General features: G+C 42.3%; 1 protein-coding gene across 2 annotated transcripts in view; it reads left to right on the top strand.

The window, feature by feature from the left end:
• vstm2la (V-set and transmembrane domain containing 2 like a) overlaps positions 1–17,600 on the top strand; it is an 80,188-nt gene that overhangs the window by 13,736 nt on the left and 48,852 nt on the right. The window contains exon 2 of one of the 2 annotated variants that reach the window (XM_078418967.1): positions 1,420–1,503. The exons of the other annotated variant lie outside the window; for it this stretch is intronic. Within the exon in view, the coding sequence (XP_078275093.1) occupies positions 1,420–1,503 (84 nt within the window). The remainder of the gene's footprint in view (positions 1–1,419; positions 1,504–17,600) is intronic. 2 annotated transcript variants of the gene reach the window in all.

The raw sequence follows: 17,600 nt of genomic DNA on the forward strand, positions 1-17,600 counted from the left end.
TAACAATGCTTCTTGGCAATAAATCTTATACCGTTGGAAAGCCTGTTTATTTCCCTTTTAAATGGTGCCACATTTGTAAGGAACATGCATTTGTGGGATGAGCAGCAGAGCTGAGTATATGGGTTGCGCCCATGAAAAATTTGCCAAATCTTCTCTGCCAATGCCAAACAGCTTATTCTGCCATTGACTCTTGTTCGGTATTGTTTGGTGGATTGGATGATTGAAGTCTGAAGAAACAAGACATATTGGCAATTTAACAATTTATTCATTTAATAAACAGGAGCCACAGTAGCGTGTGGAAGAACCATACACAGCCATAACAGCCTGGCACCTCCTCCTCATGCTGGTCACCAGCCTGGTCACACACTGTTGTAGGATGGCATCCCATTCTTGTCAGCACCTGGGGGTACCAGAAGCTCAAAACAAGCGTCAATAGCAACAGCAGAATAAGCTGTTTGGCATTGGCAGAGAAGATTTGGCAAATTTTTCATGGGCGCAACCCATATACTCAGCTCTGCTGCTCATCCCACAAATGCATGTTCCTTACAAATGTGGCACCATTTAAAAGGGAAATAAACAGGCTTTCCAACGGTATAAGATTTATTGCCAAGAAGCATTGTTACAACAAAGAAATAATCTACCAAACACAAATTTCCTTACTTTTTGTGCTATTTTTATATTCCAGGGGTGAAGATGGTGCATTTTACCATTGGTTTAAGTGAGTATTGAGCAACTGGATCTACCGTACTGCTCTAATGCAATGCCCACGGTGCCACAAATAAGCGGAGCTGAGGAAACTGACTTTCATTCCTAAGAGTCCTCTCTCAAAATGGAACTAGCTGGGAGCAGTGGCATAATCTGAGCTCTCCCAAGAGTGCTCAGATGGTCTTTTGACAGGTTGCCATTGCTAAAGGCCTTTGAGGGTTTTTTTTTTCAGATGCTGTACATATTTTCAAGGCAGAGATAGATAGATTCTTGATTAATACCGGTGTCGGGGGTTATCTTAATTCCCAGCACATTGTAACAGACCTTTTTGCCTGTAACAGTTTATCTGAAAGTGGCAGCATTGTGGAGGGAGTGATAGATTCAGGAAAGGATTGGGAATGTAGCACTGCCGACATGTTCTATCAATTGTAAGCGTGGAGATTGAGTGGAGAAAATGGGAGTTGATATTTGAGAAATGTATTCACACTACTTGTGTATGCAACATACTGTACATCTATATTACAAAAAAGGTTTAAATATTCAACACATTTTAATTTTACTTATAACACATGTAGCTTATACCGTGTGTTAATGTTGTTCCCGGAATTCAGTATGTGATGAGACTAAGTGACAATTCTAGCAATTTTGTGGCCAGTCAAATGCTCCAGCACCTGACCTCCATTCCATTTCTTACCTGGGTGTTTGACTACACAGATACAGAACTCGGGGATTCACTGAACAGCGAGCAGGACAGAGAGTTGGTGCCAAGAGGTGAAGGCACATCGGCCTATCCTTATTGTAAGTTGAAGATTCAACAGTTCATAGAATAATAACATTGTACAGGATGGAAAGGTCCCCGTCAGCTCACTTCATCCATGGTGACCATGATGCCTATCAATGCTCATACCATTTGCCTACATTAAGCTCAAGTCCCTCTACTCTCCTATCCAAGGAACCGCCCAAATGCCTTATAAATGCTGTAATTATATCTACCTCTGCCATCTCCTCTGGCAGCTCGTACCAGTCATTCACCATCCGCCCTATTAAAACGTGGCCGTCAGATGTCCATTAAATTCTCCCTCTTACATTAAATCTGTACTCTCTGATTCTAGACCCCCACCCCCTCCCTTCTCTGGGAAAGGGACACTGACTGACTGACTATCCTGTCCATGCCACTTGTAATTTTATAAACCTTTATCAGGTTCCTAAAACGATAACGTTTATGTATGTTTGTATTTTGCATGTCATAATATCTCAGACACCAGGAAAATGGTTAATCTATTGTAAATTTCATAACCAACAAACCTGTACATCTTTGAAATGTGAGAGGAAACCAGTGTACCCTGAAAAAACCCACGCAGTCACAGGAAGAACATACAAACTTCGTACAGACAGCATCCGTAGGCGGGATTGAACCCGGGTCTCTGGCATCATAAGGCATCAACTCTACCGCTGCGTCACTGCCAATCCAATTACAGTTTGAATTTGTAAATCACATTGACATAATACATATATAAAAAATATGAAACTACCACAAAAAGGTAAGAGAATTAAAACATGCTTAAAACGGTCATCACCTTTAGCAGACTGGGCATGTGATGCACAATTGCAGTAGGAATGGCTTCCCACATCTGATCCGCGCTAGCAATCCCATCGTATCTAATCCCTACTCTTATTTATATCCTCAATATGTGTTTCCTTTGCATTCTTGAATACAATTTTAGCAAGATTAATTTTTTTTTACAATAAAATGTTCACTGCCTCTACGTGCAATGACAGTGGTCACTGCTCCTGATTTCTTGTAATAAAAACTTTGAGTTACTGAATCATTCATCAGTGTGGGTAAATTTGTATTGTTATTGTTTTCTAACTATTTCATGAATTTGTTCATGTCTATCAGGTCCCTCAGTTTTTCTGCTCCATTGTCTACCAGGCAGCTTCGTTATGAGTCGGACAGCTTAACTATAGTGGGGTGGACAAAACGGCAACGTATAATCCAACAGTCTTATTCAGGTCCATTAACTTAGTTACTTCTCTTCCCCACCTGACTCAACAGTTCTTTCTTACCTGGATCCACCTATCATTTCTCGACTCTTGCCCCACCCCTTCCTCTTACCTCTTTTTACCAGCAATCTCCTCTCCATTAGTCTGACGAAGACTCCCTACCCGAAATGCTGTCCGTCTATTTCCCTCCGCAGATGCTGTCTGACCTACTGAGTTCCTCCAGCAGTTTGATACCCACTGCTTTGATTTTGTTTGCTCAGCGTTATGTGTGTGCATGAGTGTGTTTTATATATGTTTCCAATATATTATATGCTGCGATATATTACCACGACTGTGTGTTGTTTGAGCAGGATCATTCTCTTGCAAGGGAAATAAGATGGGTTCTTGATCTTCCACGGCAGTACAGTTCAAATCAAGGACAGATACATTAATATGGCAACCTTGTACTGTATATATACTTGCATGGCGCAGAAAGGCTGTTTTCCAGAAAGAGGCAACACATCATTTTCCTTATCAGATTGCTCAAGTGGCAAAGCCATTAATTAACATGATTCTAACTGTATCACCCGTGGTAAGAAGAGGAAACAAACTGTGGAAGTATTTCAAATCGTTTGGGGGGGGGGGGGGGGGGGGTCCAAAACCAATAAATGCTGAGATGTGAAAGTATTTTTGTCATTTTAACATATTTATTTGGCATGTTCTAGTGTGCGGCAGTTTGAGGTGGAATTAATTAAATCCGTTCATTTAATTTGCTGATATGTAAAATAAGGCTTCCAGATGTCTCTTATGGACCATCTTATTTGTGGTTCATTCAAGCTACCAGTCTGCATTTGCATCAGTCTGAATAAGGGACTCGACCCAAAACGTCACCCATTACTTCTCTACAGAGATGCTGCCTGTCCCGTTGAGTTACTCCAGCATTTTGTGTCTACAGTTTAAACCAGCATCTGTGGTTCCTTCCTATTCACTTATTGACTTCCAGTTCCTCAGTGCTGGAGGAGCTGCCATTCAGATGCATAAAATACAACTATTTACAGATAAAGGAAACACAATTACAAAAGCCCAGGGGCATTTACTTACTTTGCTTATCTTGCAATCAGAGAGTGACAGGCTGCAAATGCTCTTCCCGCTTTCAGTCAGTTGATCACTGTGATGATAGAGCTGTTTTTCTAAATTGATGTGATTTTAAAATTTGCATTGTAAATCTGTAATAATAGATGAGAGCACTCACCTTGAAATGTAACACCAACAGCTGACAAACATCTTATCGTCAACAGTGATAAATGTAATGTAGTAAACAAAGAGGAAGTTGGAAGATGGAGTTAGTTTGGAACTGAGAGGAAGAAATTTAAGAGACAATGTTATAATTTGACTTTAGAGATTTTAGAGAGAGAGCCTGGAAAAAGGTCTACCTGCTCACTGAGTCCGTGCCGACCAGCGATCACCCCGTAGACTGGCATCAGGACCAATATACAGAAGACAATTAACCTATGAACCTCTACGTCTTTGAAACGTGGGAGGAAACCGGAGCACGAGGAGAAAGCCCACATGGTCACAGTGAGAACGTACAAACTCCATTCTGACTGGATTAGACCTGGGTCTCTGGCGCTCTAAATGGCCTGTCCCACTTAGGCGATATTAAGCCGACTGCCGGCGATTAGGCTGTCGCCAACAGTTCGCCGGGGTGTCGCGGGCATGATCGTGAGGAGTCTTCAAAGAATCGTAGTGGATCTCGGCGCATCGCTGAGAAATCTACCGGTATGAAATTTCTCGGCGACAGCTGGCTTGTCGCCAGGTACCGTTGCTTATTGTGGGCGCTGTCGCGTGGTGTCCCCAGGTTTGCTAGGTTCTCTTAGATGCATTTAAGGGCCTGTCCCACTTAGGTGATTTTTTAGGCGACTGTCAAAGTAGTAGCAGATCGCCGAAAAAATTAACCCTACGGCAATGTCCATGACAATGCCCACGACAATGACCGTGACAATGCCCGTGACAAGCTAAGACAACCTACCACATAGGCGACGGCAAGCTGACGACAACCGGCGACTCAGTCTTCGCTACCTAGGACGTCCACTACGACAGGGACCACGGCAAGCAAGACAACCAACGAAAACCTGCACTTATGTGGAGGTGTCACAAGCACAACTCACACGTGAACAAACCGACAGCAAGTTCCATCCAGTGAAATTTCTAGGTATATTTTGCATTCGTGTGAAGTGTCCGTTTAAAAAATATGTATTTTGGCATGCATTTACCCATCTTTCATAGGAATATATTGTTTTTGAATAAAGTTGATTTTGGTGATTATTAAAAAAATAGGTGTCGGAATTTATTGAATTTGTAAGTACTTTATCATGACATCTCATTCAAAGATTCTAGTCGCATTCATTGTGACCATTAAAATCAAACGCTGACACACGCGCTGCGCTATGAGAACACTTTTCATTCATTTATTTAGATCAATGAGGCAAGCACATCCACAGGCATTTCACTACATTTATTAAAGGCCAAAGCTCACACATAGACAGACACTACTAACACAAAGATAAACAAAGTTTTACTGCTATGCTGTTTGCAGGGGGTATGCACACCTGACCATAAAGGACAGTGATGTGTGAAATGGTCTGGCCGGACCTTGCTGTCCTTATGGTCAGGTGTGTATACCCCCTACAAACAGCATAGCAGTAAAACTTTGTTTATCTTTGTGTTAGTAGTGTCTGTTTATGTGTGAGCTTTGGCCTTTAATAAACGTAGTGAAATGCCTGTGGATGTGCTTGCCTCATTGATCTAAATAAATGAATGAAAAGTGTTCTCAGAGCGCAGCGCATGTGTCAGCGTTTGATTTTAATGGTCAAAATGAATGCGACTAGAATCTTTGAATGAGATGTCATGATAAAGTACTTACAAATTTAATAAATTCTGACACCTATTTTTTTTTAAATCACCAAAATCAACTTTATTCAAAAACTCTTTGAATGAGATGTCATGATAAAGTTCAGGCTTTGCAAACCTTGCAAACCTGGGGACAGCATGCGACAGCGCCCACAATATGCAACGATACCTGCTGACAAGCCAGCTGTCGCCGAGAAATTTCAAACCGGATGATTTCTCAGCGACGCACCGAGATCCACTACGATTCTTGGAAGACTCATCACAATCTTGCCCGCCTCATCCCGGTGAACTGTCGGCGACAGCCTAGTCGCCGGCAGTCGCCTTAAAATCGCCTAAGTGGGACAGGCCCTTTCAGGGCCTGTCCCACTTAGGCGATTTTTCAGGCGACTGCCGGCAACTGTCAAAGTCGTAGCAGATCGCCAAAATTTTCTTTTACCCTACGCCAATGACCACGACAATGCCGAGTCAGGTCGAGATTACACCGTCTTCGGAAACATCGCGAAATTCCCACGTTTATCAATGCTTCTCCGGCTTCCTAATTTTCGCTGAAATCACTGACAAGTCGGTAATTACTTGAGAGTTTTGAAATATAACATCTTGCCTTGGTTACTTGAAAGCCAAGCTTCACGGTAACAAGGCATGAACTGGATTTACTTCCAGTTTACTAATAGCAGTATTAAGAAATTTAAATTTAATAGTGGTTGAATGGATTTTTGTGCGGTGTGTGGGCATTCTTTGAAAACGTACGGGAGATGCATATCTGGTTTTGGGTTGCATATATGGGTTGGGAGCCTACTTGAAATGTAATCGCTGATGGCCATAAACATCGTGAAAATTCCCACGCTTACCTGACCGTCAAACTGTCGCCTCCAATCTACCTGTCAAATGTCCTGACGGTGAATATATTGGTTAAACACAAGTATTTTATGGTATCTTCAAATGACTTTACTTAATTTAATATTACGTGCTTCTAAGGCAGCAGCTCTACCGCTGTGCCACGGTGCCACCCATTTTGGGCCCGATATGTTGTCAGTTGGTACTTTTGAAATTTGTCTGGTTGAAATAATTGTTTTATCTATAACAATAAACTTGCTGGGAATGTACTACACATATTTTTTAACATTTTTTGAGGAAATAAGAAATGTCCTGTTGCATGAATTTCCCGAATGCAATACATTTATTTTAAATGCCAGTTTTCTCCATGCATAATCCATTTTTACTGCAGTAATATTTTGAAGAATTAATATTAATTTCAAGGGGATAATGGAAGATCTTAAGTAAATTGACTAAGGAATAATGTGCAATAAATTCATAGATGAGGATGTCGTTAAAGATATTTGATTGAACATGAAGGGTGAAATATATTCCAGGGCTTAGAAAGCACAGATGAAACAAAGACGATCCAGACAAGTCGAATTTAAAGAAATAAAAATGGAAAAAACATCTCTAAATGATGTGGAAAGATATGTGAAGAACACAAGAAGAACAATTGTGTGAACTGCAATGGAACCGAGGTTACTAGAATGAAGTGACTAAGATTGTACAGTCAAAAACTAAGATGTTGATGGGATGATGGAACGATAGATAGGACAGTATAAAATAGTTTTAGTTTAGAGATACAGATACAGTGCAGAAACACTCCCTTTGGCCCGCCGAGTCCATGCTGACCAGCGATTCCTGCACGCACGTTAGTCCTACACACATTAGGGACAATTTACATTTATACCAAGCCAATTAGCCTACAAACCTGCACTTCTTTGGAGTGTGGGAGGAAACCGGAGATTCCGGAGAAACCCCATGCAGGTCATGGGTTGAACGTACAAACTCTGTACAATAGATAATAGACAATAGATGCAGGAGTAGGCCATTCGGCCCTTCGAGCAAGCACCACCATTCAATGTGATCATGGCTGATCATTCTCAATCAGTACCCCGTTCCTGCCTTCTCCCCATACACCCTGACTCCGCTATCCTTAAGAGCTCTATCTAGCTCTTTCCCAGTCAAGTACCCGTAGTAAGGATGGAACCCAGGTCTCTGGCGCTGTAAGGCAGCAACTCTACTGCTGTGCCACCATCATATAACTTCAAATATGAGATAATCTCGACATCACTCCCAAATCTGTGTGCTCAAGGAAATGAAAATGGGTTCATGTGGCTGGTGAATGGTAATGGAGTTAGGGCTTCAAACTCCGAGGACATACAAACCCATTATTTTGTTAACAAGATAATATACATAGAACATAGAGCACACCCTTCAGCCCACGATGTCTATGCTGACCATGATGCCTTGGACTGTCCTGAACATTAGCTGTTGCCATTCTCCTCATGCAACCAGCCATCGCGTCTTGCAATATTTAGGTAATTAAATACTAATGGGGAAATTACTTAAGAGTACAGGACTATAAAAAGAATGAGACCCTTTATTACATTGTTGAAGGCGACAGGTTCTGATTTAAGCGAAGGGTAGTGACAGGGGAAGTGGGGTCGGTGGAGGGGGATGAGTATATTTTGCTCAGTGGAAGGCTTTGACTAGTATCTTCACTGGGCAATCAGGATGGATGCATCGCTGGGATTAAGCCTGGGGAACTGTGGCTCGGGTGAAGAACGTCATGAAGTGAAGGGTGGAAAGCCGTCAGGGACAATGCTGAAAGAATCATAAGTATTAGAAATAAATCAAAATACTGGATGTTTGACTGAAATATTACCTCTGTTTCACTTTCTATAGATTGCGCCTGAGGGTTTCTAGCATTTTCTGTTTTTAAGTCATAAGTATTATATTAATTCTATAAAAGGACAAAAAACATACTGGAATAATACAATACTTACATGAAGTGGGGGAGAACATCATTGAATTGGATTGGAGTCAAACCTTCAGACAGAGATGTGGTGGACCAATTGCCGATTTGTGAGAGAGAAGCTAGTTTGGATACAGTCCGAGTGCATTTCCACAAGAAGAGAAGGGGGAAAGCAAAGTCAAAATGGCAAAGCATTAGAGAATGAGATCAGGTTTAAAAAAAAGATGCCTCATGACATATGTCGGCTTGATTAATAAGTACAGAAGAGATAAAAAAAGAAACGAAAATCAAAGAGACAGAACAAGAATAGGTTGGCAACTAACATCAAAATGAATCTATCCGGAATGACCTCCTTTGGCATGATAGCAGGGTAGTCCAAAGTGAAGTGGAGTACATTACGTTCCAAAATAAAGGTTTGTTTTACAGAGCCCATGAAAAAGCATGGCATTTCCTGCAGTGAGAAAAACACATGTTCACAATTTACCTCTTACAGTGACAGTTTGGCCCTTAAAACTAGTTGCCAATCAGCCAGATCTTCCCACAATGCAGGGACTTCCTTCTGATAGTAGCAAGCCCCATGCCTAGAAATTTCCCAGCAGCACACAGCTCCATCCCCCTCACCATCAAAACCATTAATCAACATCAGCAGAAGGGCTTGAATGCCCGTGAATGTCTCTGAGCATCCAAAACTAATGAAAACCTATAAACATCAGTCATATTATTGAATAAGTAAAAATGACTGAACGTTTAAAAAATAAAAATACTTAAGGATATTAGATGTATAAGTATATTTAAGGGTATGATTACAGTTATTATTGAAGGTAGACACAAATGCTGGAGTAACTCAACGGGTCAGGCAGCATCTCAAGGAATGGGTGACGTTTCGAGTCGAGACCCTTCAGACTGATGTCAGGGGAGGGGGCGGGACAAAGATAGGATGTAGTAGGAGACAGGAAGACAGTGGGAGAACAGGGGAGGGGAAAGAGAGGGACAGAGGAACTATCTGAAGTTGGAGAAGTCAATGTTCATACCGCTGGGGTGTAAACTTCCCAAGTGAAATATGAGATGCTGTTCCTCCAATTTGCGCTGGGCCTCACTATGACAATGGAGGAGGCCCATGACAGAAAGGTCAGACTGGGAGTGGGAGGGGGAGTTGAAGTGCTGAGCCACCAGGAGATCAGATATATTATGTTGATTAATTTTAAACAATGTAAATTAACCCAGCACAGACCCGATGCTCTGATTTTTGCAGCACATCTGCTGGGAAATTGCAGATAGCAGGGTAGTCCAAAGTGAAGTTCTGCATGAAGTTCCAAGAATATATATATTTTTTTCCCCTAAGTCAACCCCTGCTACCGCTGGAACTGGTGTTGCATGGAGATGTCTTTACAGTGCGGGGAAGTTTAAGGGCAGGTCTGGTATTTAAGTCATTGTGGGATTCGGTAGAGAACACGATGAGAAACTGTTTGCTTTGGCTGAAGGGTTGATGATGTGGCAAAGATTTAAGGAGGTCGGCAAAAGGCAGGAAGAAACTTGATGCAAGCCCTTTTTCTACACAGTAAGAGTTCAGAATTTGGAACAACTTCCCGATGGAATGAAACAACAGCTTTAACAGCGGCAAGGGAAATCAATAAAATCCAGGGATATTAGGAAAGAAAGTCAGGCACAGATGCTGCAAAATGGCCTCTTTCTGCACCGTGCTCCAATGATTGCTCTTCTCTGGGAAAGTTTTCAGTCTCATGTTTCTGCTTGCCATCTGCCTTCATCATTATTTCTGTAGTACACAACTTGTTGGGTTAAAACAATGGTTAAGACGTGTAGCAAGGAACTGCAGATGCTGGTTTACACTGATGATAAGACACAAAATGCTGGAGTAACTCAGCGGGACAGACAGCATCTCTGGAGAGAAGGAATGGGTGACGTTTCGGTTTTCAGGACCCTTCTTCAGACAGATCATAGCTTTATTATGGGGGAGGCAGCATTGGCAATCTGAAACTCCTCCGAGAGCCACTCATGTGAAAGTAAATGTCCCAGACCCATTAGGAAAGCTCATTGTTGCCATTCCATCTGCAGACAGAGGCTGCATTCATTATGGTACCCAGGGGCCCAATACTAACTGTTGCGATTTCCAAGCAATGCTGCTAAAAGTGAGCACTTGAGCCCTGCCAGGTTAACTTATATATTTTGAATTGCTTAAGTTAACAAGCATAGTCACTATTATAAACGTATTTATATGTATTTGCTAGTTTTAGGTGTTTTAAACATTTTTATTTTCAAAACATTCATTTTACATTGTTCGTACGTTAGATTGATTTTTCAATAGGTTTTGATTAGTTTTGTTTGTGAACATACGGGAGGGATATGTGTAGGAAGGAACTGCAGATACCGGTTTACCCCGGAGGTAGACACTAAATGCTGGAGTAACTCAGCAGGGCAGGCAGCATCTCTGGAGAGAGTCTGAAGAAGGGTCCTGACCCGAAAAGTCACCCACTCCTTCTCTCCAGAGATGCTGCCTGCCCAGCTGAATTACCCCAGCATTGTGTGTCTATTTACAGAGGGGATAGCTTTGCACACAGATAGGACACTTGTAGACATGGCCTTGCCATTTTCAGCAGGAGATCCCTGTGTTGTGCAAGGCCAGGCTGATTACCAGCTGGTTTCAGGGACCAACATGTTCCTGGAGGGAAGTGACAGAAGGGCTTGTGTGTGACCCGCCACTCAGTGAGGTAGATGGGATCAAACCATCTGCAGGCTGCATGTGTAGAAAGAAACTGCAGATGCTGGTTTAATCCGAAGATAGGCACAAAATGCTGGAGTAACGCAGCGGGACACACAGCATCTTTGGAGAGAAGGAATGGGTGAAGTTTCAGGTCGAGACCCTTCTGCAGGTTGCATGTTGTGTACTACAGAAATAATGTAGGTATTACTGGTGCGCTCGATAATTGGTGCTGAATGATGCTGTGTAAAAGCAAGGTCAATGAGCAGTCAAAGATAAGGTTTACTCTTGATAATTGTCTGGTATCTGATATCATTAAAAGCAGAGCACCGATGATTACCTACACTTTATAGGGTTTCTTTCCTTTGCCATTTTATCTACGCGGTATGCTGAGTAAACTCTTGAACAAATGAGTTTCCCTTCTTCCAGAGATGCTGCCTGTCCCGCTGAGTTACTCCAGCATTTTGGGCCCTATGATGTGTACTGAGGCAATAACCAGCATGGTTAGTTCTGAATGAACACTAAAATTATAATGAGGTCAGAACACTGGAATTTTTTGAGGATGTAACTAGGAAAATTGACAGGGGAGAGTCAGTGGATGTGGTGTACCTCGACTTTCAGAAAGCCTTCGACAAGGTCCCACATAGGAGATTAGTGGGCAAAATTAGGGCACATGGTATTGGGGGTAGGATACTGACATGGATAGAAAATTGGTTGACAGACAGAAAGCAAAGAGTGGGGATAAATGGGTCCCTTTCGGAATGGCAGGCAGTGACCAGTGGGGTACCGCAAGGTTCGGTGCTGGGACCCCAGCTATTTACAATATACATTAATGACTTAGACGAAGGGATTAAAAGTACCATTAGCAAATTTGCAGATGATACTAAGCTGGGGGGTAGTGTGAATTGTGAGGAAGATGCAATAAGGCTGCAGGGTGACTTGGACAGGTTGTGTGAGTGGGCGGATACATGGCAGATGCAGTTTAATGTAGATAAGTGTGAGGTTATTCACTTTGGAAGTAAGAATAGAAAGGCAGATTATTATCTGAATGGTGTCAAGTTAGGAGGAGGGGGAGTTCAACGAGATCTGGGTGTCCTAGTGCATCAGTCAATGAAAGGAAGCATGCAGGTACAGCAGGCAGTGAAGAAAGCCAATGGAATGTTGGCCTTCGTAACAAGAGGAGTTGAGTATAGGAGCAAAGAGGTCCTTCTACAGTTGTACCGGGCCCTGGTGAGACCGCACCTGGAGTACTGTGTGCAGTTTTGGTCTCCAAATTTGAGGAAGGATATTCTTGCTATGGAGGGCGTGCAGCGTAGGTTCACTAGGTTAATTCCCGGAATGGCGGGACTGTCGTATGTTGAAAGGCTGGAGCGATTGGGCTTGTATACACTGGAATTTAGAAGGATGAGGGGGGATCTTATTGAAACATATAAGATAATTAGGGGATTGGACACATTAGAGGCAGGAAACATGTTCCCAATGTTGGGGGAGTCCAGAACAAGGGGCCACAGTTTAAGAATAAGGGGTAGGCCATTTAGAACGGAGATGAGGAAGAACTTTTTCAGTCAGAGAGTGGTGAAGGTGTGGAATTCTCTGCCTCCGAAGGCAGTGGAGGCCAGTTCGTTGGATGCTTTCAAGAGAGAGCTGGATAGAGCTCTTAAGGATAGCGGAGTGAGGGGGTATGGGGAGAAGGCAGGAACGGGGTACTGATTGAGAGTGATCAGCCATGATCGCATTGAATGGCGGTGCTGGCTCGAAGGGCTGAATGGCCTACTCCTGCATCTATTGTCTATTGTCTATTGTCTAACACTGGGGCAAATACGGCTGGTTAATTGCACATGGGTGAAAGTAACTTAAATGTATTCCTTTTTGTGGTGGGAACACTTATTTAGCCTGTTTGTACTGATTTTAACACCATTTATTCTGCAATGCAGTGAGGCAGTCCATACCAGCATACCTATAGCTCTACGCATTGCAGTTACGGTGCATAATTTACAGAGCTGTCCAATCCCTTTCTCTTAGGATAGAATATATTGTTGTATTTCTCCATTTGCACAATGTTTTGCTGTGTTTTTCTGAACGAATTGTGAGGACAATTCTTGGCAAGATGTTACAATGTTTAACTGAGCTGATGCTGAATGTTCACAGTGATGCCTGTCACTGTTGTAAATAGCAAAGGCTCCAGGCCACATTGGTGCCTCACTTCTGTCATTCAGCGGAGCAGCGTTACGATCTCTTACTCCTTGTATCGGGCTTTCAGCAGAGAGTCAACACTGGAAACTGACTTTCCGAAAATTAAAGATGACCCATCCTATCTTTATTAGCATTCAATCAAAGGGTTGTGGAGGCTCAATCATTGGGGATATTTGACGAGATAGATCAGAGTATTGAGGGCTCTGGGGAATTGGCACTGGAGCAAATGAGACCAGGGTGGATCAGCCAGGATAGCATTGAATGGCAGGGCAGGCTTGAAGGGATGTTGCCCTTCATAACTGGATGGGTGTGGGAGCACAAGGGAAGTTGGGTGCAGTAGCATTGAAGATGTTGTGAATAGCTAGTGCTAACCCATTGACTTCCATAACTGGGGAAAAGGCAGGATCTGGATTTCAATGTTAATCTTTTTAGTGCCTGAAATGATTCTTCATTGATCCAGATTGATGACAGCGAGCATGCATTATTTGTGCCAGTCAATACACTCCATTATTTGTGCAGTATTGTATTTTGTTTCTGATTAGATTACTCACTTACACGTATCCACAGTCTTTGGCACTTGCTTCTGGCTACCCGTCTGGATGTGCCGTGAATTCTGACTGCAATCCTCTACACTCCCATGTGAGCATGATCCCCCTGCAATAGGAAACCACAAAAAAAACCTGCAGACGCTGGAAATCTGAGTTTAAAACAGAAAATGTTAGAAATACGCAGCAGGTCAGACCGCATCAGTAGAGAGAAAATAAAAGTTGACATTTCAGGTTGATGGTCTTTTGTCAAAACAAGGAATAGTTAGAGAACAACCATGTTTTAGGTTGCAAAGGACAGGGCGGAGGGAACAATTACAATGGCAGCGATGTTTTGGGGATCAAGAGAGTGCAAATGACACAACTGATGGTGGTACTACCATAGAGAGGGTGGTAGTTCCAGCTGAGATATGGATAGTGAGATGGAGAACAGAGGAGAGCAAAATAAAAACAGTGTTGTAACTGTGACATGTAAAATACTGCAGTCACTGAAAATCAAGAAAAGTTCTTCCTCTTAAGTAAAGAATTATTACTGGTCTTCAAGGGAGGCCACCCAATCATTGCATTTATAATGAATGCCAGGGGCATGCATATTTTTATGTGCCAAAAAGACGATGGTGGATTTAATGATTTGACAATAGAACACAGTTGTAGATTAATTATTTTTTTACTGTACAAGGTAAATCATACCTTGTATTTAATTGAAATCCAAACATTAAATCTACCAGTGTTGTGCAAACATCCATTAATTCTCCAATTATAATTTTAAGCAAAATAACTACACATACAACGTGACTATTTCTTGACTCAAGGCATTTGCAGAGATTTCTGAAATGAACAGCAGATTGATCTGTTTCTGCGAGAGAATGCCATGTTAGTGTTTACAACCCTTCAGGGCAGCTCTATACTCCTGTCCTATTAATCTAGAACATCCCTTTTTGTTTTTGATAACCGGTTGTGTGCACAGTAATTTAGTTTTTAATTTCATTTTCAAGCAATCACCATTCCAATTTGTCAACTTCCATAGATAAGGAAAAGCTTTAATTAGAAATTCTCTAATTTCACACCAGTGAAACATATGGCAATTAAAGTATAAGGAATAAGTGCACTTCTTTCAGGATTACTCTAAAGTGCTTTCTCTATTAATCCACTTAACATTCTGTATTTTTCAGAAAACCAAAATATTGTGTTTGTCTACTTGCCAGGGCCTACTATCATTAGTATGTCCTAGTACAGCTGCAATAGCAACACAGTGCTGCAGCTTTCTGCTGTGAACAAGAAAATACAGTCCCTAACCATGGTACCGCTGGAGCTGAATTTTACAATGTCACCAAATGTTTGACTTCTTTAACCAGTAGTTTATGAAACTAAGGGCATATAACAGAGACACAAGAAACCGCAAGATGTTGGAAACTTGAGCAGAAGATAGGGCAGGAAAACATCAGGTTTTCCCCCACCATCTACCGCATCCAACAAATCATTCTCCGACATTTCCATTGCCTTCAATGTGATCCCATCTCCACCCTATCCCATTTTCTGTAGAGGGCACTCTCCCTGCAACTCCTTGGTTCGGTTATCCCATCCCACTCAACCAACTCCCTCCCCAGCACTTTCCCCTGCAACTGCAGGAGATGTAACATCTTTCCCCTGCAATTGCAGGAGATGTAACATCTGTCCCTCTACTTCCTCTCTCACTTAAATCCAGGGTTTCCAACAGCCATTGCAGGTTCACATGCACTTTGTGCAACTTCATCTATTGCATTGGGCACTCCCGATGTTACCTCCTTTACGCCAGTGAGACTAAGCATAGATAAGGTGTCCATTTCATCGAACACTTGCTCTTGTTCCACCAAGGCCTGCTGGATCTCCCAGTTGCTGACCATTTTAACTCCCTTTCCCATTCCCACATTGAGCTTTCTGTCCTTGGCCTTCTCCAATGCCAGTGGAGGCCGCACGCAAACTGGAGGAGCAGCACCTCATATTCCACTTGGGGAACTTGCAACCCAATGGTGTGAACATTGCATTCTTAAATGTCATGACATAATCCCACCCACCTCCCCACCCCAATACATATATATTTATCCCAGCATCTCCCACCACCCTAGTCACATTGCTCCTTTCCCCTGCTCCATACACTTAATTCCCATTCTAGAGTCCCACATTTCTCTTTTATTCCACCTTTTTTCCCTTTGACTGTCATCCTTCCCACCAGCTTTACATTTACAGCCTCTTCTTTTCATATATGACACCCACTTGTCTCCCTTTCACTTCTAGCCTTTGTCACTTATTGCACTCGTCTGCTGATCAACCTCCCCCCCCATACCTGTATCCACCTATCTATCGTTAGGCTTTGCCCCACCCCATCTCTCTTTTCCAGCTTTCTTCCCCCCTATTTCTGAGTTTCAACATAAGAAACTGACCTTCTGAAAATAAAAGTTACATTACATATTTTTTTTCATACAAGCATTAAACCAAAGGGTGTGGAATCTCCATCATTGGGTGTATCTAAAAAGAATGCTGATCAGGGAATTGAGGGCCCTGGGGAATTGGCACAGAGGGAGATGAGGCATGAATTGATCAGCTGTGAATGTATTGAATGGCACGGAAGGCATTAAGGGACATTGATCTTTATGAGTGGATGTTTGTGGAGGCACTTGGGAACTTGGATGCAGTGACATTAAAAGCATTGTGAAAAAACAGTGCTAACCCATTGACTTCCACATTTGTGGAAAAGTCCCTTGAGAGGGGCTCCCTCTGTGTTATTACTTGAAGTTGGAGAATTCAATGTTCTTGTACTACCCAAGCAGAATATGAGGTGTAGTTCTTCCAGTTTGCTGCTGGTCTCAATCTGGCAATGGAGGAGGACAAGCACAGATAGGCTGGGATGTAAAGGAAAGGAAAGTTAAAATGGGATAGCAACCGGGAGCTCCAGCAGGCCTTAGGATGTAATGGTCGCCAATGGGCTCGCCAATATAAAGGAGGTCACATCCAAGGCACTGAATGCAAGAAACAAGGTTGGAAGAAACGCATGTGAACCTGTATCCATCTTTCACTTGCGAAGCTTTGCTCCACACCCATCTCCCTTTTCTAGCTTTATCCCCACCCCCTTCCTAACTCCATCCATCTGAAAAAGGATCCTGACCCAAACCGTCGCCTGGTCATTCCCTCCTCCGATGAAGCCTGGCCCACTGACTTCCTCCAGCCCTTTGATTTTAACACATAGCTGACACATAGCAGTACCTGCAAATAGGCAGGTAGGCGTTTATGGACAATGAGAGGATTGTACATTCTTTTAAATGTGTTATCAGGTTAGTGATTTGGGAATTATTTCTCGCTGTCCGGATGTTGTTTGAGGTGTAATTACTTTAAGCTTTTTCTGAAGGATGTTTCCATTGTCTTGCATTGCTGCCAGCCGTTGTAACTGTCATGTTTATCACCTTTGTTTAATTGCATTTCACCCATAATCAATTAACTTGCTGACATGAGTATTTGCTTTGCTTTATCTGCAGTGGCTTTGTCTGATTCTTGAATGCCCTGGGTGAGCCATGCAGCTATTATGTAAATCTTTGCCAAGCAACCGTGACTTAGGTATGGGCAGTAAGAAATATCAGAAATTCCCCAGTGATTTCAAAGTCAATTGCTATGCTTAAGGCATATAAAAGTTTAAAAATTTCATTCGAAATCCTCTATCTATTTTAACGTTAGTAACTTGATGATGTTAATTTAAAATTTAAAAATTCCAGAAGGAGCAATA

The sequence above is a fragment of the Rhinoraja longicauda genome, chromosome 22, assembly GCF_053455715.1.
Source record: "Rhinoraja longicauda isolate Sanriku21f chromosome 22, sRhiLon1.1, whole genome shotgun sequence".
Classification (NCBI taxonomy): Eukaryota; Metazoa; Chordata; class Chondrichthyes; order Rajiformes; family Arhynchobatidae; genus Rhinoraja; species Rhinoraja longicauda.